General features: G+C 44.1%; 1 protein-coding gene across 1 annotated transcript in view; it reads right to left on the reverse strand.

Moving 5' to 3' along the window:
* The window catches only part of NECAB2 (N-terminal EF-hand calcium binding protein 2), a 259,662-nt gene that overhangs the window by 175,721 nt on the left and 60,172 nt on the right, over positions 1–23,769 (reverse strand). Inside the window, exon 3 of the mRNA XM_055000136.1 lies at positions 2,910–3,018. Coding sequence (XP_054856111.1) covers positions 2,910–3,018 — 109 coding nt within the window. The remainder of the gene's footprint in view (positions 1–2,909; positions 3,019–23,769) is intronic.

A 23,769-nucleotide genomic window follows, 5' to 3' on the forward strand; every position in this document is an offset into this window, starting at 1 on the left:
ATCTAAGCCTTGCTGAGCCACAAGAGAAGATCAGACAGACAACTAAAATATGTGAGACATTCTACAGTGTACAAAGCAAACAGTCCTTTCATAAGAACTCACGATCATCATTATAAATGGATCGAAGTCCCTTTTATATTTTTCTTAAAGCAGAGACATCTTAAAAGGTAGAAAAGGCAAAGAAAGCAGTTAACTTTGAAAAGGGCATTTAAAAGAGTAAAAGTGTGGCAGATGGTTGGGAGGAAGTTCTGGACAAGGACTCTTGAGCAGAGAAACAGCAAGAAGGTGTCTAAAGGACAATGAAAAAAGAAAAAGAAAAAGAAAAAGAGAAGGAGGGTGAAAAAATAAAAGTACACTCAGGATGACAATTCAGGCAGCATCTAACATGTAGCAAAATGAGGTGGTAGAACGGACTATGCCATTTTTGACAGTGGTGCTTTGGTCTGAGTGTTCAACTAGGATCTGGGAGCAGGGCCGGATCGAGGGGGGGCATGGGGGTAGTCTGCCCCCGGTGCCACCAGGGAGGGGGCACTGGGAGCAGCTGCCAGCCCTGGGAGCGCGCAGGCGGCAGCGCGGGCAGCCTCCCAGCCCGAGTTACCTCAAGGACATACCTGATGCAAACAGGTATTTCTGCTAGCACAGTAACAGATAGCTGAGGTACCATTATCCCATACAAGCCAATTAAGGTCTTCCATCTATGTATCCCACAGTGTTACCAGAGGCAGAACCTTTTCTGTGGTGGCCTCCCCATTTATGGCACTTGGTATGTATATCCAACCATAAAGTGACTTACAGTGTAACCCTATGGTGATTTCAATGGACTTAGACTGGCATAACCCTCCACAGGATTGCACTGTTTGCTTCGTTTTAGGTATAGGTCACAATGTTTCTGTTCAGTATAACTGATGGTTGATTTGGTTTATTCTTTTGACTTGAGGTTTATGCTTGGTCCTTGTATAATAATTTAATTTTAGATGGGGGGGTTGTTATTTGATGATTTACTCTATTTGATTGACTGGTATTTATTAGTAGTGGGTTGAATCCAAACTGTGGGGTTGGATTCAAACGTGTTGTCCTCTTTACAAGAAGACTCTTTTGGATTCAATGCCAGCCCCATAGTTTAAACCCTAGCCCAAGGTATGCATCCAATGAAACGTCAGTGAACATCTCCAAGGAAGTGACATTCCACCTGCTACTCTGGCCTGCCCCCATGGACAGATGCTGCAGCTAGCAGAGCAAAGTGCAAATTCAAATTCCAGCTGGCCAATCAACGTGAGGCTGCCCTGGGCTCTGGCCATCGGACCTGAGAGATGCAGTCTCCAGTCATGCCTGCCAGCCAGTCACTTAAGCCAGGGCTGGCCAGGCTTGGGAGGCAATTGATCTCTGAACAGCATCCCTCCCAACCCACCATCTTCTGGAATGGGGACCATATGGTCTTGGCAGGACTTGGGCTTTTGTGGGACGTGGGCTGAGGATTTGTGGGAGGCTAATTTATTGCTATTTGCTGTATTTTCTTCACTGTTGTCACAACTTTAGGGGTTGCGGTTTTGGCCTTGGGCACAAATCCTTTGGAGGGAAACAGGGCCTGCATGCACTGTTTCCCCCATAGCAGCGGACCCCATAAAGGATCTTAGATGAGACATGGCAGGGAGAAGCCCAGCTTGGGGGGCTGCCAGGGCATGCCTGCTTCAAGGTGTCAGGGGAGCCACGCAGAGGCCTGTGCCATGTGGATCCCACTAACTGTCACCCTGTGGTTCCCCCCTTTGGTAGGTGGGCTGAAGGGGCGAGGGGGTCATCGGCTGGCAGGCAGGTCAGCCAAAGCTGGGATCCATGCTCTATGTAGAGCCAATGCTACTATCACTATGACCAATAAAGTTGTGGCCTTTTTCTGCTCCAGCTCCTCCTTTCTGTCCATTTTTTTTTTGCCTTGCCCCTTCACCCTTTGCCCTTGAGCTGGCTCCACAATACAACAAAATCACTAAAATACTATTAAAAACAAAACCATTACAGAAACTACTAAAAACAAGCAGTAGAGATCTGCTTTGCATGCAGAACATCCTAAATTCAGCATTTGATTCCTCTAACTAAACAACCTAAACTTGAGTCATAGCTCCTCACACCAAAAGAAAATGACTTGCCAACAATCCCCGAATTCCTTCGCCTCGGAGTTTTATTTATATGAATCCTCCAGTATTTCCCTATCACAGTAGTTCCCCCCACATTCACTCACTATCTAATATTCTCATAACTGATAATACTTTTTTGTTGTGTAAATCTAGTCACTACGTGCTTACGGTCAGGGGTCATTTCGTAGAAAAAGAGCTGGAGGAACTCATTAGCACAACTCATTAGCATAATTCATTAGCATATGCCACACCCCTTGACATTGCTGGAAGTGTGTCATTAGCGTGACTAATTTGCATATGCCACATCCCCTGACCTCACCTATCCTTACTGTTTTGGACCCAATCCTGGCCATTCAGGGCCGAAATTGGGCCCAAAATGGCAAAATGGGGCTGAAAATGGGGCTGAAAGCCCAAATGGCTGAGTGTCAGGTGAGCGGGGTCACCTGTCATGTGACCTCTTTGGGGAACTTCCAGAACTGCAGTCCAGCGTGTTCCCCCTCAAAATGAGCCCTGCTTATGGTGACTTCTCCCTCCACGTACAAAATTTTTAGACTGGCATTTTGCTAATGCTTACCTAGCAGGGGCAGAATAGCCATTAAAGCCACTAGGGAAAGTCCCAGTGGGCCAATGGTCTGGTTGGAGGAGGTGCGGCAGAGGTCCCCTTTCCAGGTCCCATTTTTGTCTCACAGTCTGGCTTTGTTTGCCCAGCTACTCAGCACAAGAAGAATCAGAAACTACTCAGAGCTTCTTTTGTAAGAGTTGCGAAATCTGAGAAAAGCCTACCTGGTATTGTCAGAATCGATAGTATGAAAGAGCTTCTCAAGTTCTTCTTCATTAAGAGTCCCATCTGAAAAGAAGGCCTGGAACTCCTCCAAGGACAGCTTCCCATCATCTGTAAGCAATGAAACAAACAAGCAAGAGCCATCAATAGGAGGAAATCTGTCATCCAATACACCAAGAAACTGGTTTGCTACAAGACAAATGACCAGCCAGGTTGCCTAGACTCCCCAACGTCTATAAACAAGGTTAGAAGAATCTCAACACTTTTATTAGGTTACTAGCACTGAACCTGCAGGTGTTTTGGGATTTTTCCAAAGCTGCCTTTAAAGGCATCAGTATACAGTTGCTTTTTAAAATCAAGCACATACACATACTAGAAAAGAAAGGAGACTGCAATGAAATGTATATGGCAATATGAAAGTGTGTTAGGCAAAAGGGGTGGGGGCTAAAAATCTGGATGAGGTCAATGAACACCTCTCACTTTAAGGATCCGCAAATCTTTGTGATGGTATCCCACTGAAACAGGTTAGGTTATCCATTCTGAAAATGTTTTTCAAACAGGTAAAGCTTCAGCTAGCTGAAAGTAGCGTTACAACAAATGTAAGCCCAAATACAGAGAGAGAAAGCTATTCAAAGAGCCGACCTTTAAAGGTCATAATTTAATATAAATGGGACCTTATGCACCTGTTGAAAGATATCACTGGAATCAAAGGGAAAAGAGAGGAGGGGAAACGGTGTCATCGACAGACTGATAATTTCTGTCTCCAAAGCTTCATGTAGATGTTAAGAAATATAGAGGATAAACTCAATCCCTGTGGTCATCCCACAGGCCAGCTTCCATGATCCAGAAACAGGGCTTTTTTTTCAGCTGGAACGTGGTGGAACGGAGTTCCGGAACCTCTTTAAAATGGTCACATGGCCAGTGGCCCCGCCCCCTGATCTCCGGACAGAGGGAAGTTTAGATTGCCCTCCACGCCAGTGGCACGGAGGACAATCTCAACTCCCCTCTGTCTGGAGATCAGGGGGCGGGGCCACCGGCCATGTGACCATTTTCTCCTAGGGCAACCCACTGAGTTCCACCACCTCTTTACCCAGAAAAAAAACCCTGTCCAGAAGGATTTACTCTCAGCACTACCTTCTTCATCTTTCCAAACAGGTAGAAATGGAACCATGCAAAGTGAAACCTCCTATTCCCAGCTCTGCTAAGCACAACATAAACATACCATGGTTGAAGATAATGTAAATTGCCCCAAAGTCCAAGACAATCCATAAAGTGGTTGTCCACAAGGGAAATCACGTTGGTCCTAACAGCACATCTATGATGAAATAAATAGTTTTCTTCTTCTTTTTTTTTCTTTTTTGTTTAATTGTTTTCAATGGTTGTTGTGGATTTTCCGGGCTGTATAGCCGTGGTCTTGGCGTTGTAGTTCCTGACGTTTCGCCAGCAGCTGTGACTGGCATCTTCAGAGGTGTAGCACCAAAAGACAGAGATCTCTCAGTGTCACAGTGTGGAAAAGATGTTGGCAGGTAATTGTTTTCAGTCCAACCGGGATCCAAAGAGGCTTGCACTGTTCTCCTCCATTTTATCATCAGAACAACCCTGTGAGGTAGGTTAGGCTGAGAGGGTGCAGACTGGCCCAAGGGTAACCAGCAGGCTTCCACAGCAGCGTGGGGAACTGAACCTGGATTTCCCACAGCCTAGTCAGACAGTCTAACCACTGCACAACACGGGTTCTCGGTAAATAAGCTGCTTTAAGCTTTTTTATGCTCTGGGTTTTTATTGGTTGGGTTTTTAACGGTTTGTACATTTCACTGATTTAATTTTTCACGATTTGTACCTTATTTTGTGAGTTGCTGCAAGCAGGTCTCTAAATTGATGGCATTAAACATTCTAGATAAATAAATAAATTGTCCAAGAGCACCTGTAACTTTATGGCATTTGAGAGACTGACCTAGAATTCCCAGATCAGGTGTGCCCAAAGATGGATTTCAACAGCTTACTAGAACTTCCTTGAATAAATTGGGGGCCACATACTTAATCACATTAGAATTCACAACTGCCAAGATGGAAATGCTCTCTCTTAGCTAACCTAGACAGAGGTCACAACTCTAGATTTATTTATTTATTTAATTCAATTTATATTCTGCCCTCCCCGCATCAGCAGGCTCAGGGTGGATTACAATCGGTATAGTAATTTAAAATACATATAACTTTAAAACCAATAAAACCACATAAATATTTAAAACACACAGCAGCAGACTTCTCCAATAACCACCACCCAACCATCTCCAAAGTATTTAACAGGCTAGGTGAGTAGGGGGGTATGTTTTCCTCTAGTGTGCCAGTGGGAAGGCCCAACCAGCGTCAACCATACACCTAGCAGAACAGCTCCATCTTGCAGGCCCAGAGGAAGGATAACAAATCCAGCTGGGCCCTAGTCTCTTTAGACAGAGCATTCCACCAGGTTGGAGCCAGGACCAAAAAGGCCCTGGCCCTGGTTGACGCTAGGCAGGCCTCCCTGGGGCCAGGGACCATTAACAGCTGTTTGTCGCTGGATTGAAGCGTCCTCTGGGGCTCATATAGGGTGAGGCGGTCCCGCAGATCATAAGAGGTCAACTAAACAATACCTGGGCTACATGCTGGCCAGACCTCACCAACTGACATTAAACAAAAGTTGCAAGGTAGACGAAATACAGTCACATCCAGAAATTCAGCAGTCATACCCAAACAGATATGAACTATTTCACCTAGAACACACAAAGTGGACTTATACTAAGAGCCAAGCTACAAGTGACAGCTGACACAGGTTGGACACTTGTCAGCTTCCCTCAAGTTTTGATGGGAAATGTAGGCATCCTGGTCTTGCAGCAGTAATGGAGAGCCAAGCTGTAAAACCAGGATGCCTACATTTTCCATCATAACTTGAGGGAAGTGTCCAACCTGTGTAAGGCATCACTTGTAGCTTGGCTCTAAGTCAGACCATTGCTCTACCAAGGCCAGTATTGTCTGTTCTGACTGGTGGCATCTCTCCAAGGTCCCAGGTCAAGGTCCTTGATATCACTTCTTACCAGTGATTGAACCTGGGACCTTCTGCATGCATAGGAGATGCTCTACCAATGAGCCACAGCCCTTCCCTACAGTTAAAGTTCCTAACATGTCACAATGGGCTGCTGAACGGTCAGCCGAGTATCTAGTGGATCTAGTCCCTGGTCTGTCTTAAACAACTCCGCAGAGACCATGTCAGTCCCTGGCAGGTAGATCCCCAAGTCCCTCACAGCAAGCACTCAGCTGCATTGGTTGAAGTAACTTTTATTAGAGATCCATACAGTTCAAGGTGTTCGCACAAAGGTAGCAATTGGCAGAAGTGACTATTCAAAAAAGGGCACTACTAATTATAGGTAAACTTCCCACCCTTTGGGTCTGTTGCCATTCTGGCACGAAAACCCCAAAGAACTTAGCTTAGGCTAGACAAAGTACAGAATGAAATCATCCCAGTCTCTGAGAAAAGATGCATTGCCTGCTGCCCTCAGCTTGCATTCAAGGACACTTTCTCTAGAAGTGAAAGTAAATACTTTCAACAGATAACAGTCAGCCCCCACTGGCCCTACATGTTAGCAGTTAACACACTCTCAGATGATTTATACAGTATACAGAATACAACCTTAGCAAACAGTTACGATCAGCAGAAAATGCAAAACACATTACTGGCAGGTATGCAAGCATACATGACACGCCATGGTGGTAGAGAAATGTGAACATCCTACCATCAATGTTACTACGGAGTAGGCTCAAAAAGGACCTGGGTTGGGTCAGAGTCATCACATTTGCACAGTGTTGCAATAACTACTGAAAAAGCCTTGCTCATCTTCCAATGAACCTGGCATAGCTTATTCAGTCAACTGTGCAAGATGAAGACCGACAAGCCACCAAGTGATGAGTCATAGATCCAGAGGAGTTAGCTGTATTAGTCTGTAGTAGCAAAATAGCAAAGAGTCCAGTAGCACCTTTAAGATGCATCTGACAAAGAGAGCTGTGGCTCTCGAAAGCTTATGCTACAATAAAGTTGGTTAGTCTTAAAGGTGCTACTGGACTCTTTGCTATTTTGCAAGTGATAAGTGACTCTCTTCTTTCCCCTGTGGAGCTAACAACAGCACCAGGGAGAGGTGAGCAACATCAATCACAAAACTGGCACAGGGAGAGGGCTAAACACTCTTCCCTCCAGTGCTGCTGTTTGCAGACCCCTGCCATCCTCTCTCCCAAAATCAAAATTGTGGGCAATCCAATCATGGATCTCTCATATCACATCTGCTTTGGCCCCAAATTATGTTAATAATAATAATAATAACATCCGATTTATATACCACCCTTCAGGACAACTTAATGCCCACTCAGAGTGGTTTACAAAGTATGTCATTATTATCCCCACAACAATCACCCTGTGAGGTGGGTGGGGCTGAGAGAGCTCTGAAAGAGCTGTGACTCACCCAAGGTCACCCAGCTGGCTTCAAGTGGAGGAGTGGGGGATCAAACCCGGCTCTCCAGATTAGCGTCCCGCGCTCTTAACCACTACACCAAACTGGCTCTGTTATCTACAGAGTAATCCTAAACAGAGGTACGGCCTTTTAAAGCCACTGAAGTCTGTTTAGACAGACATAACTCTGCTTTGGATTGCACTGTGAGTGAGAAACGTACTTTGAGAATGAAGGTACATAAAGACAATCTGAGCTCTTTTGCTCATTTCTTGGTTCTCGTATTTCAACACTCTCATATTTCAACCAGATTTTTCAACTTCACCTTTTCAACTATCTGCTCACAAGAGCTAGAAACTTGATTTTGCTTTTGAAAAAAAGGGAGAGATCCTCAAAAGGCATCTGCTGCTCTTCTCTCCCACACATCCTGCTTTTCTTGAATCCCTGCTTTAAAGGTCCCCTCCCTCCCCACTACGTAAGTTCTGTGACTTTTGGTGGAGGGGAAAAAGCGCCTCATTATATATTCTCTGAATATCAAGTACTGAAATATCATTAACATTTACAGGGATCATTTAAAAGCAAGTCACTAACATGATTGGAAATTTTTTTTGAAGAAGTTTACAGACAGTGTTGTTAAGAAAAAGATCTGAGACAAGTAGAGGACGGCTGAGAATGGTAGCTGAGCCTGAACTAACGTTGGTGCCTTTCATTTTAGAAGTGACAAAATATTGAATGTGCAAGATAACCCAGGTTCCCATTCTTCTTCCCCTGTTATAGTACAGTCATTCAGTGAACTTCATGACAAACTGGGGATTCAAACGTGGGTTTCCCATACCCTAGTCTAACCCAGCATACCAGCATGGTGGTAATGGTTAGTATCTCAGAGCCAAGCTACAAGAGAGGAATTACACGAGGAGGAGCACATGAAGGGAGCCGGGAAGATGAGTTTTAAAAGAGATCAGAAGGCTTTGTCAATTTCCCCTCTCTACAGAGCCAGGGAGATCACTGCTCAGAGGGTTTGTTAATTTCCTCTTTGCCTTTGGAAGGCTCTATCAGTTTCACCTCCCCTTCTAAGAGGTGAAAAGGAAATAAACAAACCTTCTGAGCAGCATCTCCCTGGCTCTGTAGAGAGGGGAAATTGACAAAGCCTTCCAATCTCTTTTAACACTCAAGTTTCCCGGCTAACATTGTGACTCCCTTAACATGCTCTTCGTCTCTTGTAGCTTAGCTCTCAGACTTGGATCTGGGAAGCTGAGGTTTGAATCCCTACTCTGCTATGGAAGCTTACTGACTGATCTTACTCTCAGCCTAACACACCCAGTGCTTTCAGGGGGGAGCTAAAAAGGAGGTTCTAGCATTTATATTGCCTTGACGTGGATAGCCCAGGTGAACCTGATCTCATCAGATCTCAGCAGGGTTAGCCTTGGTTAGTAATTGGATGGGAGACCTCCAATGAAGGCCAGGGTTGCAGAGGCAGCAATGGCAAACCACCTCTGTTAGTCTTTTGACATGAAAACCCCACCAGGGATTGCTATAAGTCAGTTATGACTTGAGGGCACTCTCCAGTACTTATATATAAGGTTGCACCGATTTCTATCAATTGCACTCAGGACTTAAGAAAGCAGCCCCCCAAAGGCGCCAGTGAGTACCATCACAACCCCCGCCCCTGAAATATACCTCACAGAATTGTGACAATAAAATGGAAGAGGAGAGAATGATATTGCAGTCTACTTTGTGTCCCCATTCTGGAGGAAAGCAGGGCATACATTTCTAAATAAAATAAATACTACACGCAACAGGCTCTGTCCTGAGCACTGGGATTTGTCTCCTCATTGTGGCATGATCGTAGTGGGTTTAGAGAGCCTTCAAAACACACAATTGTTCAAACACCTCCTGCCTGTAGCACAACAATAAAAGGTTAGCCACGCAGTCAGTGATTGTGAAGACCAGTCCCAGGTTAACCAGCAATAGTAGTAGCCCAATTAAAGGGCATGCAAGCCCTTCAAAGCTTCTTCTGAAAGGTTGCAAAGTGTTATCTATAAGTGAACATTTAATGCCAACCTTGACATTATTGTAAATCTCATTTAAACGCTATTCCTTCAAGCTGTGTGTCTATAATTGTGTATAAAACCCAGGAGCATTAAGCCGTGCATTGACAGGGTAAAATAGGCAAAAAGACCTGTAAGCAGCAGACTTTTCCCTGAGATAAGACAGGCCAGTGTCATAGTGGGAACTTGGAAATTGTGATTAATAGAGCTTTTTTTTTTTTAAATTTCTCCAAAGTGACTGGCTGAACAACTTCAATATCCTGCTTATCCGACCAGTAAAAGTTAAGATAAGTGTAAGCTGAATTTGGAAGACTGGTATCCTAGGAGCCTTATCAGAAAAGGAGCCACAAAGTAAAGCTGAAATGTAGAAACGTATGGATCTGCTATGGGAAGGATAAAAATTTAAGTCTGCCGTGATATAATTTGATGCCACGAGTTTCCAGATGCTGAAAATGATGTGTCAGATTGGCAGCAGGAGAAATGCAAAGATTCTCTACCCTGATCCTATTATGTAAAAATTGATTTGGGGCTGGAGTGCAAAATGCGCTTTAAAATGTGATGGCCTATCTCACTTGAAAGAAATGGCAAAAACTTTTCTCCCTCTCTGTAGTTCTAAAACTTGGGGTTACCCAGCAAAATTCATTCAGTGAAAGTTCAGGACCGCCCAAAAAGAAGCTTGTTTTTCTTACAATGCATAATTAACTTATGGGATTCCATGCCACAAAATGTGGTAATGGCCTAAACCAGGGGTTTTTTTCTGGGGAAAGAGGTGGTGGAACTCAGTAGGTTGCCCTTGAAGAAAATGGTCGCATGGCCGGTGGCCCCGTCCCCTGAGCTCCAGACAGAGGGGAGTTTAGATTGCCAAGTGGCGCGGAGGGCAATCTCAACTCCCCTCTGTCTGGAGATCAGGGGGCGTGGCCACCAGCCATGTGACCGTTTTCAAGAGGTTCCGGAACTCCGTTCCACCACGTTCCTGCTGAAAAAAAGCCCTGGCCTAAACTCACTGCACACCTCCTCAGTATTGCTTCCTGCCAGACTGATCCCAATACACCACATTGTTATTAATGCACTCACTTCTTTTGCTCCACTTTCAAACAGGTTTTGCAGGTTTTTGAAGCACTACTAAAACCTGCAAAACTTGGAACAATGGTGCAAGTAACAATGAAAAATGCCTCTTATGTACCAGTTCCAGCTCTCTCTCTCTCAAAAAAAAGAGTTGAATCTGAAACATGGAAACATTCTGTAAGATCCGTTTCAAAAACTTTCAGAGGAGCACTGTTGCTAGTCATCTTAGCTAGGCTGTTTCCACACGCTGTTAAAGAGACGGCCCACTCACTGAACTCTGGCGGTTTTTTTCACTCACTCCATATGTATCCAATTTCAAAGCGGAAACAGGCAGTTTGGCTTCCGCTTCTTCAGTGTCTTTGGGAGATTCTGTTCTCAGAAAAGACACTGAAGAAATAGAAGCCAAACTGCCTGTTTCCGCTTTGAAATCGGAGACGTATGGAGTGAGTGGGGGGAAACCTGCCAGAGGTCAGTGAGAGAGCCATCTCTTTAACAGCGTGTGGAAACGACCCTAAATGAAACCTCCAGCTTAGAGGTAATATACCACAGAATACCACATTCTGCAGACAACAGGGGGAGTTGTGGTTTTGGCCTCCGACTGGGGCCACAGGCAATCTGACTGCAACATGACTCTCCAGAGGAGTGGTTAGGCAAAGGAGCAGGGAACAGGAGAAACAAGGATCCAGGAACAGGGAGGTGATTTGAATGGGCACAGAACTACAGAGGTAAAGTGGGTGGCAACTAGAAACGGTATTTTCTGTGGTGGCACCTAGCCTTTGGAATGCCCTCCCCTTTGAGGCTTGTCTGGAGCCTACTTCACTTTCTTTTAAGTGTCAGGTTAAACATATCTTTTAATCCAGGATTTTAACAGGGCTTTTATCTTATTAACTTTTTAATTGTTTGTTTCTGTTTTATGGGTAATGTTTATGCTGCCTATGTCAAGCGGCTTGTATTTTTTTAATTGCTTTTTTTTATGGGTTGCTTTTTTAAAATCATAAGCTGCCTCAAGCAAGACTCTGAAAAGGTGGCATAGAAATATTATATTATACATAAATAGATAATACAGAACCTTGGATAGTTCTGAGGCAGAGAAGTTGCTCCGACATAGCTAAGGACCTAATAAAATGTGATGGCAAACTTGTGGTCACCATGGGTTCACCATTGCCATTCTAAAGTAATTTTAAAATGCTGCAAGAGCCAGATCCTGCCTGGGCCTGTGGCATGGAGCTTTTCCCCCTGTACCTTTTCAAGTGATGAAACAGCCACTGGGGATATGTGTGCCACCTCTATCCACTCTGTGGCTGTTTCAACTCCTGAAAGAGCAATGCAAGGAGGTGAGCTCTACACTGCAGGCCCAATCACGATTGAACCCTTGTGACATTTTAAAATCACTTTTTAAAATGATGATGGCAACCTGTGGCAGCCATGAGTTCACCGTCACGTTTTGTTTGGCCCTATGGGACAGGATAGTTATTTGGATAGAGATGATTTTGAATGTCTCGTCCCTGTTGGTTGAGCTAAAAAAACCCCTCCCCGTTGTGATTTTTCATTTGTCTTGTGCAAATTAAACTGTGCACAAATAATCATTTCTGTACCACTTTCTATTTCATCGCATCAAACTTTCCCCATAAAACATGCACATTTCTCAGGGCTATTTGTGTAATGATCAATCAGCATTGACCATGGTACCCACATGATATGTATAAGTGACACACAGTGCAAGCATAAATAGCTTATCAAAAAAGAGCATATCAAAACACAACAGACCTTGCCTCCTGAGTACTAGCAGAGTGAAGAAGCCAGAAAGATCTCTCCTTTAGGGGTCATTCCACAATCTTAGATTCACTACTGAAAAGGCCTTGTCACAAGTCGGTTTATTTATCATCTTTATTTATCTATCACTTTCTCCCACCCTTCTTCTTAGGAGACTGGGGTGACGTTCATGGTTCTTCCTTCATCCCTTCCCCCAACAGCCCTATCCGATAAGCTTGGCGGAAACAGAATGACCAGCCCTGAGTCATACAGCGAGGGATTTTGGGGAGCAAGTGGGGATTGAAACTAGGATCTCCTTTGTGGGCCCTCTGCCAAACAGTGGAGCTTGCCAAAAAGAAAAGAAGCTCTTCCGGACAAACAGATCTAAACCATGAATGGTATCCCACAACTGGGAGATACAGTAATATAATGTAATAATTTAATCAGTGCTACTAATAAAATATCAAATTCTAAGAAGCAGTATAATAAATATCTAAGATTTATACAAAATGACAATACTCGCAACATGGATAAGACAGCCAAAAATAGTAATAGTAATTCAATTCATTCACCTGGAAATTCAACAGGTTAGAACACTAAGTGTATAAGCAATCTGCAAAGCAGTGAGTATCCAAAAGTATAACAAAAGGCAATAAAGTCCAAGCTGATATCTCTGTATTTTCTCTATAGGTGGAGACAGAACAGCAGAATAAAGTTCCAAAGAGTCTCCAGCAAGTTAGTATATCTAAAGGTATCAATGATAATACATGTCTTGATTATATTTCTTTTTTCATTGCAGGTGGAGCCGGGATATCGGAAAGGAAATGTCACATTCCAACAAGAAGCCGGCTAGTCAATCCTTTGTTTCAGCTATTTAACTTCACCAAGGAATACAAATAATCCACCATGCATCCATTGGCACACATGAACCCTCTCGTGTGGCAATGTATGACGCAACCTGTGCTTTGGGCATGCACAAAACTGATTTTTCACTGATTAAATTATTACATTATATTACTGTATCTCCCAGTTGTGGGATACCATTCTTGGTTTAGACTGTGGAGCTTATCAGAAGGTCCAACCGTGTTGATGGGTTGCCCATCTCCAGGTGAGGCATGGAGTCCTCCTAGAATTACCACTGATCTCGACTACAGAGATCAGTCTCCCTGGAGGAAATGGCAGCTTTGGAAGGCAGACTTTATGGCATCACTTCCTCTAACAATGCCCTTCCCAAGCAGTGCCCCCCAAACTCTTGGAATTTCCCAAGTCAGAGTTGGCAACCCTATGCCCAAATGTGACCCCCTAAGTTGTCTGTCTTGTCCGGGAAAAGAAGTGAGTGAATAAATACCAGCTGCCCAAGCGCTGACTCGTCATATATGTGAAACTTATTTCTGTGCTTCTCCCCAAGAACCTGCCCTCAGGATCTCTCCAATCCACTTCAAGATCTTACTTTTGACAGTCTTAAGTGCATAAACAAGAAATTAGAATTTGCTATCATGAAGTTCACTCCCTCTTCCAGCTCAAGTGAGCAATCCAATTACAGTTCTACTATGTTATTCACAATCAGGGGGAGAAAAACTGGGTGAAGAGTCAGTTGCGTTAATTGCTGCAGAACGTGTGCTTGCACAGTTGTGCCGTTATTACAGGCGGTGTGAAGTGCTCTCTGTGACACTTCTACCAAGAAATCCCTGGGTAGGAAACTTCATCAGCAAATCATCTTTAAAACTAGACATTGTTTCCTTTGTAGAACTGCCATGACAGCCACCAACTTCAAAGTAAATGTACATATAAGCCATTATTTATGTGGCAGTAAATGCATGCAGGCCAGGTTCACCCATACGTCTGGAGCCGCTTTCTCACAGCAAGATCTCACAACACACGAAGCTGACTTATAGTGAATCAGACCCTGGGTTCATCAAGGTCAGTACTGTTCACCAGGGGTCATTTCACAGGAAAAGAGCTGGAGGCTCTTAGCATAACTCATTAGCACAACTCATTGGCATATGCCACGCCCCTCGACATCACTGGAAGTGTGTCATTGGCATAACTGATTTGCATATGCCACACCCCCTGACATCACCTATCCTGGCTGTTTTGGACCCAATCCTGGCCATTCAGGGCTGAAATTGGGCCCCAAATGGCAAAAAGGGGCTGAAAATGGCTGCAAAGGGGCCCAAAATGGTGAGGATCAGGCCACTACTGAGTGGGAGAGTGATCCACCACCCGTCAGAGGCCCTATCCGGGCTGTTTCAGCCCCAATCCAGGCCAAATGGGCCCAAAATGGCTGAGAGTCAGGTGGGCGGGGCCACCTGTCATGTGACCTCTTTGGAGAACTGCCGGAACTGCATTCCTGCGTATTCCCCCTCAAAATGAATGCTGCGGTTCACTCATACCGGCAGGAGTTCTCCAGGGTCTAGGCAGAGGTCTTTCACATCACGTACAGCCTGATCCTTTTAGCTGGAGATGCTGAGGATTGAACCTGGGACCATCTGCAGATGCTTTACCACTGAGCCACAGCCTGCTATCATGGTGGTATGTATCTAACTTCTGGAACTGCACATGTGGAGCCAATCATGTGGCTCCATCCCTTCTGACTGTAACCTGGAAATTGCATGAATTAATGCGTTTCCATATAAGGACTCTCCCTAAACAGGGAAAACTCAAGACATTTAAAAAAAACAAAAACAATGAAAGCAGGAGAGAGAGGGAGGGGATTGTGTATCCTCACTCTCTCCTCCATTCGCACTTCCTGAATGGAAGGCATGTGAATTCATATGTACAAAAGAAACTGCCTAACACTGAATCTGACTAAGGTCATCTTTGTCTACTCTGACTCACTCCAGGGTCTCTGGCAAAGGTCTTTCCCTTCACCAACTCCCTTATCTTTTTAACCACAGTTGCTGGGGATTGAACCTGGGACCTTGCGCATAAAAAGCAGGTGTTCTACCACTGAGCCATGGTGCCTCCCCTGAAAGTTTTGAACACATGAAATTGGCTTATAATGAGTCAGACCTTTTCATCTATCTTAGGCCGTTTCCGCACGTCCTTAAAGGGACGGCCCACTCGCCAAATGGGGCAGCTTTTCCACTCCAGACATCTATGTTTTCAAAACTGTTACAGGCTGTTTGGCTTCCGTTTTTTCAGCATCTTTTATGACACTGCGGGAAAGGGCAGTTCCAGAAAATGCTCCCAATAGCCAGCAACCATTAGCTACGAGCAGCCAGAAACACAGATGTCTGTTTGAAGTGGAAAAGCCACCTGCATTCAGTGAGTGGGCCATCCCTTTAAGGACATGTGGAAACAGCCACGGTCAGGATCTGATGCTCTGATTGGCTCCAGTTTTCCAGGGTCTCAGGCAGAGACCTAGTAGTATATCACCTACTACATGATCCTTTTAACTGGAAATGGTGGGGATTGAACCTTGGACTTTCTGCCACTGAGCTACAGCTCCTCCTCATTCCACCGGCCCCTCGCAGTCTGAAGCAGTAGTGGCCAGAAAGAATTTCACCATCTCATATGCTGTTCCTATAAACCTTGTCTGTTGAGATTCTGGAAACCAGGACACAGGCAATAATCAACGGCAGGGAGTATACGGAAACAGGAGTCCTACTTTTGGCAGAGAATTTGGGTCAGTGTAAATGTTTACCTCTTTTTTAACCTCTTTAATTTGGTTACTCAGAGAAGCTTGTGAAGACAGGCTACAGAGAAACTTCCAGGCAGCTAGAAAATAAGGGAGGCCGGCACGCAAGTACCTCTTTTTAATTCTCTCATGCAGAAACACTCGGCCACAGGAAGTGCATCTGAAACCATCTTTCCCAATGTCAGAGTTTCAAAGAAACCTCGTGAATGTTTAATGCTTGCAATCCTTCACTCTTGCTGAATGCACACTTTTCCTCCCACCCAACATCATGCTTAAAAATAAATTAATAAATGGGCCTTTTATCAGCTGGCTGCAGCCATTAAGACCTGAGTGGCTGGCTGAGGACTATCAAGAATAGCTGACAGTCAGAAAGGTTACGAACATCAGCAATCAAAAGGTACTTATTAGGATATGAGACACACTAAAATAGCACTTGATTCCACCAAAAGATGCTTCTTCAGGGTTTTCGACGGAGGCAGTCTTTTTCGCTAACGCAGGTCCGGTGGACAAAACTCGGTGACGCTGCATCGATCCTCTACAAGCACTTGACATTCGTCTACTGCTATCTATGAGCAGCCAAAAACTATATAAATTGAATTCAATGAATTCCTCCCACCCAAGTGGATTCAATGACTTTTTTATTAAGACAAAAAACACGGGTGCCTTTAAAAGGGGATTAGACTAGGGACTCCCAGGCTCGCCTGATCTCATCAGATCTTGGGAGCTAAGCAGGGTTGGCTTTGGTTAATAATGGGATGGGAGACCTTCAAAGAAGACCAGGGCCATCGTCACACGGGACCTTATTTACTCAGTTTTGCACTAGAAATCGTTTCTTCTGTTACCATTATTAGAACGGATTCTCCCATCTTTTGACGACTGCTTGCGCTTCCAGTCAGTCACATTAAAAGGGAAAAGCGCAATTCGACAGTCAGTCAAAGTGCCTCTGGAAACGGGGCCCTAAAAATCCTGCCCCCTTTTTTAAATTTTTTTTTTGCATATTTGCGCTATATCGCTCTTCTATTATACCAATGTTGTGCTGGGCCAACCCAAAAGCCAACTGTGATAGGTAGCAGAGGTTTCTCGCCCATAGCAGAATATAAGGCTGACATTTTTTAAAAAAAAAATACTTTGAGGCTTAATTGCGAGTCACGCTGGGGCTTGTGGGAGTCTAGGGCAGGAGAATCAGTGTTAGGTGAGACAGATGATCGGGGAGAGTGAGCGTTTTGGTGTTGCAAATTGTTCATAGTCGATCCAGGGCATTCAAGTGGAAGCGGATAAAGACAACATAAAGAGTCACAAAGCGTGAATTGGGGAGAATGGCGAAATCGCAAGAGAGCCAGAATAAGGTGAGCATTCAGCAGGAGATGGCGCTAGTTTGGCACTAAATTTATGGCCATGTGATGATGGCCCAGAGTTGCTAGGCATTGGCAGGCGATGGCAAACCACCTCTTGAAAACCCCAGCAGGGGTCGCCATACATCAGCTACAACTTGACGCACTTTTCACCACCACAAGACTGGGGACATGGAAGAATTCCATTGATTCCACTCTGAATGACGTTGATGGGGGCAGGGAGGAGCTTTTAACCCAAAGGCTGCTAAAGACATTTGACTTACTTGGACAGAACTTGGACAGAATAAAATAGACATCAAGGTGGGATTAAAAGTAGCTTTCCCACCTGGTCTGTGATACAATTTAATGGAGGATACACCTCCAGTGGCTGCTAAACATGATGGCTAAATGGAATCTCCACGTTCAAAGGTAGTTTACCTCTGAATAATACCAGTTGTTGGGGTGCAATAACAGGAAGAGACTTTACACCTTGCTTAAGGGCCTTTGGAGGCATCTGATTAGTCACTTCTGTGTGGAATTGTTGGACTAGGTGGCTGGAGCCAGCTGAAAGGGTTCTTTTTATGTCTATATGATTCTTCTGTTCTGATGGAGAATGTCTCAATGGATGTCATTAGATCCAACCTTATGATTCCGAAAGTGAAGGGAAGAAAACTCAAGAGCCACTGCGGTATAGTGGTTAGACAGTCAGACCTGGACTGGGGAGAGCTGGTTCAAATCCCGTCTCTACCACAGAACCTTGCTGGGATACCTTAGGACAATCACAGGCTCTCGGCCTAACCTATTTCACAGGCCTGTTGTGAGGACAAAAATGGAGAAAGGGAGAATGTTGTAAGTCACTGTTGTAAATCCCCCTTGGGGGAGAAAAGTGGAGTGAGAACGAAGTAAAAGCTTCAATTGGTACAGAATGCTGCCACTAAAATGGTGACTGGAGTGGTTGTAATGATCTTATTGCTCCAGTCTTGTTTCACCTACACTGGCTCCCAGTCAACTTCCAGGCCCAATTCAAGGCGCTGGTATTGACCTATAAAGCCTTATATGGGACCAACATACCTTAAGGACCACCACCTATGCCCATATGAACCTTCCTGTCCACTGCAATCATTCTCTGGGGCCGTTCTTTGGGTGCTTTCACTGTGTCATGGGTAGCAACGTCAGAAAGTGTAATCGCACCAAAATTATGGAATTGCCTTCCTAGGGAAATCCATCTGCACCCCTCTATCATTGTATTCTGCCAGTGGGTGAAGAGTTACCTATTTTATCTGTCAATCCCTCATTGATAATCCTTTCTGTGTATGTGTTTTAGCTGTGCATGTGGTCTGTTAAATTGTTTTTATGCTATGTTTTTTAAAAGCTTGTTTTAATGTTTTTGATTGTTTGCAGGCTTAGGGGCCCAAAGTAGGTGGAAAGACAGCATATTTTAAAAATAAAATAAAATAAGGAACTGTATATGCCACCTTCTTTGGATGAAGGGCAGAATAAAAATTCAGTATAAAACAAAATTACACCCGAAGATGGCACTGTTTTGTGCTACCAACATGCCAAAAAGATAAGGTGTTGGGACAGGGGGAACATTTTGAGGCCCTCCCCATTTTCTTCCAAAAATATCCATCACAAAATGCCCAGCCTCAGCCCCATATGTCTCATCAGAATCTTCATAACAATTTTTGCTTGTGGAGCCCATCTTGTATTGTGTATGTGAAGGGGGAGGCTCTCTTTGAATGTTGTCCTTCTGTAGTTTTTCAGTGCTAAAAAATTAACATCGCCTGTCAATTAGGCACCTTTTTTCTCAAGCAACAGCTGACCTTTTCCAGGACCCGACATCTGTTGTTAATGAATTGCCTTTTCCTAAAAGGAGTTGGATCCAAGACTGTCAAGCACGCTGTCTTAATGACTAAAGTGTTCAGCGCTTAGACAAACTATGTTGATCCCATCGGGGGTTCTTTTCTCCAAAGCAAATGACCTTCAATGATAGACCAGTTATTGGAATACAGATCCAAAACTTCCTAATTGGTGCCAAACTGCCACAAAATGCAAGTTCTGTTCAGGACAAAGTCAAATCTCTCTAGCAATGGGTGAAAACTTTATGAGCTCCCCCCCGCCCATCCCATCCACCAGAATTCTCAGGGGTGATTTTATTTGTTACTAATAAGTTCTTGCCTGGTGTTCAGGATGATGGAACATTGCCTAGTTTGCTTCTTATCACACTTGTTTATATTTTTATTGTTGACAGTTTTGGTTCTCAGCTTTTCATTGTTAATTCTTAAGATTTAATTGTATTATGTACACATGGACAGCTTTTTATATGCAGTTTTATGGCATTTAGCTGTACAATGCGCATCATTTATAATATATGCATGATGCATAAAGTTCATTTATTGATGGACAGATGGCATTAAAAAAACATTTTCTCTCAAGCGGAACATCTCACCCACATATTTGCTATTTATTATCTGTTTGCAGTTTAAAACATGAAGTATGCTTGTAGCTGATAGAGATGCAGTGTAGCCACTGTCTTGGTAGCCACTGCGGGTAGGTAAGTAAATAAGTAAATAAGTAAATAAAATCTTCCCAACTTGTCAGTGTGCTGAGATTACTGGCACTCTGTGCCTCATCTAAAGTGGAAACATAGTTCTCTGTGTGAGCTGCTTTTCTCCCTGCACAGTTGGTGGAATTCCTTATGCTCACGCATGCTCAGAGCTTACCGGACTGATCTTGGTGGAACTCAGTGGCGGAACTCAGTGGTGGAATTCAGGACTGCACAATGACATCACTTTGGGTCAGCTGGGACAAGGGGGTAGTTTTTTAAAGATTAAATCACCCTCGGTGAAAATGGTCACATGGCTGGTGGCCCCACCCCCTGATCTCCAGACAGAGGGGAGTTTAGATTGCCCTCTGTGCGCGGAGGGCAATCTAAACTCCCCTCTGTCTGGAGATCAGGGGGCCGGGCCACCGGCCATGTGACCATTTTCAAGAGGTGCCGGAACTCCGTTCCACTGCGTTCTAGCTGGAAAAAGCCCTGCCAATCATAATCCAACCCAAACACACCCTGCTGGGTTAGCCTCCAAAGGGGAACTAAATGGAATTATGCAATCCCCCTCTTTTGGTAAAGAACCAAACAGGCCACACCTGAATGTTATTTTTAGTGGTGCTCTGATGTCTGCCATGCACTCTGCTTTAAATGTCCATTTTCATTTTCCAAGGATGGTGACAGGGAAGGGGGCAGTGTGCGAAGTGTCTTGGTAGATAAGTTTTTGACAAGCATGACAGCCAACCAAAACTCAACCAAGAATGTGCCAAACAACATCAAGACAGCTAACAGGTAAACAAAATGTTATTAAAACATATCACAAATACAGTTCATAAAAACATTGACTCTCATTGGGCAGAAAGGTGGATACAAATTTTGTAAATGTGTGTGTGTGTGTGTTGTTTGTGTGTGTCTTCCATTTTCAAGGGCAAGGCAGCTGCTTGTCATTGGGTCTGGGGTGGTGCAAAGCATTCCGCTTGGAGAGTTGTGCAGATGAAATAGACATGGCTAGAAAGCCACTCATGTGTGCGCACATGTATGTATGCAATCATGCATACATGCAGGTGCACACACATCCCAAAAAGCCTGCAGCCTACAAATGCACATGTATATACATATATACACACAAATCCCAACAGGAAAAAAAGAACCAAGGAAAACAATATTTCTCTAATATTTGGGGGGTGGGTGGGATGGTGGGGCAAAAAACAACTGTGGGTGGTGGGTGGGGGAACGTCCACAGTACAAATGCACAAAACATATGCACTATAATTGAAAATTTCAAGTGCTCAATAAAAAGCTCTTTGAAAAAAATGTTTGAGGGATGCTGCTTGAAATTTGAACAGAGGAGAGATCACGTAGCCTTTGTTTCATCATGGTTGAAAGAAAGATATGCTGTCTCCCAAAGGACCTGCGCAGCTGAATATTGTTGCTGAAGGGGTCAATAATTTTATTTTATTACTCTACCTTGCTCATGGCAGCCAGAGATGTCAACTCCAGCTTGGGAAATTCATGGAGATTTGGAGGCAGTGCTGGGAGGAGAGAGCTCAGGGGAGATACAATGCCATAGAGTCCACCCTCCTAAACTACCATTTCCTTCAGCAGATCTGAAGAGATCAGGACTCAGATCATCTGGAGTTCAGCTGTAATTCTGGAAGAACTCCAGGCCTTTCCTGGAGGTTGGTAACCAGGGCCAACAATAGTTCTTGCTAATGTTTGGTGAGAGCCAGTTTGGTGTAGTGGTTAAGAGCACGGGACTCTCATCTGGAGAACCGGGTTTGACTCCCCATTCCTCCATTTGAAGCCAGCTGGGTGACCTTGGGTTAGCTCTCTAAGAGCTCTCTCAGCCTCACCCACCTCACAGAGTAATTATTGTTGTGGGGATAACACACTTTGTAAATCGCTCTGAGTGGGTGTTAAATTGTCCTGAAGGGTGGTATATTCATCGAATGTTGTTGTCTTTGATGATGATGATGTTGTGGAGGAAGATTGGTTTTCTGATCTTAAAAGGCCCCATGTGCAAGACATGTTCAAAACCATCCTAGGACACTGATGAAAAGAAATTTGAAACAAATGACAGCAAACGCTTAAACCAGCCAGGAGAAATCCACCACGTGAAGGATGAAGGGGTTTTGCTTCACTCCCTTGACCCTCTCACTTCCTTCCTGACTTTTTATTAATAGAACTTTGAAACAGACTAGAAACCATGTCAATTAGTCAACGATTTGCTCTATTACGGATCATGCAGCTGACCACGATAAGGAAATGACAGAAGGATTTTGCTTATCAAAAACCACCTCGCCTCCTTTCTCCCCTCCCCACAAACGGCCTATGAAATGTCAGGTCCCTCATTTGGACATCATAAGCAGATCTTAAAAGCCGAGCATCCTTTTAGCACTGGAGGCATTCAACAGCATTCAGCAGGTCATTGCCCTACGTTTTTCTTCCTTTTGCCGTGTCCTAACTTCAACTAGAAATTCAGAGTTTTGCCCGTGCTGGGTTCCAAAAGTGACATGAAATCCACTTTGGTTTCAGTAGATGTGCTGCAGGAGCAAACGTAGATTGTTTTCCATGCTTGTGCATTTCTTTCCTTTTGCACATGTGTATTACGGAGCAGCCGTGGCTCTGTGGCAGAGCATCTGCTTGGCACACAGAGGGTCCCAGTTTCAACCCTCCACATCTCCAGTTAAAAAAAGGATCAAGTAATAGACGGTGTGATAGACCACCAGAGTCTCTGGAGCTGCTACCAGTCAGAGTACACAAGACAGACCTTGAAGGATCAACCACCTGACCTGGTATAAGGCAGATTCATGTGTTCAAAGCTTCCAGGTCTGAGAAGTCTGGAACTAAACTTTAATTTGCAATGATGTTTGAATGTACATATCTGGAATAAATGAGGTTTGTTACCTCTCCACAGAGTTTCAAAACCACAGTTGAATCACAGGTTAGAATTTCAAGGGAGAGAACAAACTTCGATTTGCCTCAGCGCCTACGTTCAGATGTCGTGGCAAACTGGAGCTTGACTGAAGGATTTTGAAACCAGGGAGTTTTCAATCATGCTGTACCCATGAGAGGAAGGAAACATGGCAAACCAGCCGTGTAATTATTTTATCTGAACTTTTCTACCCCGTTCTCTGCCACAAAAGAATGTGTCCCAAACTGGTAGACAGTGAATCTCAAAACAGTAAAACCTTGACCTGAATGCAATCACATTAATCAGGAGCAATTTTTAGTTATTTTTCCCCTTCCTCTGAAGCGCCTCTCCCCTCACCCCCATTGACTCCCAAAAACATAGAGATAGTACAGTTGGACAGAGATAGTATAGTTGCCCAGGCTAGATATGTTTGTTCACCTCTCGTTTTAGGGATTCTCCCACCGTTAAATCCTCCTGGGCCGTTTCCAGATGGCTTACCTGCACCCGGAACATCGCGCCACGTTGCGGGGAAAACGTGAAATATCGCGTTTTCTCACGCGAGTTTTGCGTGATGTCATGCAAAACTTGCGCGAGAAAACGCAATATTTCACGTTTTCCCTGCAACGTGGCGTGACGTTCCGGGTGCAGGTAAGCCATCTGGAAACGGCCCTGTATATATAAGCTACCTTACAATTCCCACTCCTAGATTTGCTGTCACTTTTGCAAGATTAAATACTTTCTCATCAGTGGAACTAACGGAGCGATTTACTCAAATTTCTTATTCGAACAGATTCTGTGTGTGTGTCTGGTGTGATAGAGATTTGGCCCACCCGTTATTGTTTTGTCCTCAATGGACTACTCTTAGGTCGTACTGGATATTCGCTATTTTATTTAAATACATCTCCCACTGGAGCTGTGAGTGATTTCTTATTTATTGGTGGACACTGATCCAGAAACAATGGTTTCAGTGGTGAAATTTCTGGCAATTATAACTTCACTGAAACACCAAAATTAGTCTTAAACTAGTTTTTAGGAGAGATTCTGTGTTGTGATTTGCAATGATAATTTTTTTATTCTCCTTATATTTAAATGCCG

The sequence above is a fragment of the Eublepharis macularius genome, chromosome 16, assembly GCF_028583425.1.
Source record: "Eublepharis macularius isolate TG4126 chromosome 16, MPM_Emac_v1.0, whole genome shotgun sequence".
Lineage (NCBI taxonomy): Eukaryota > Metazoa > Chordata > Lepidosauria > Squamata > Eublepharidae > Eublepharis > Eublepharis macularius.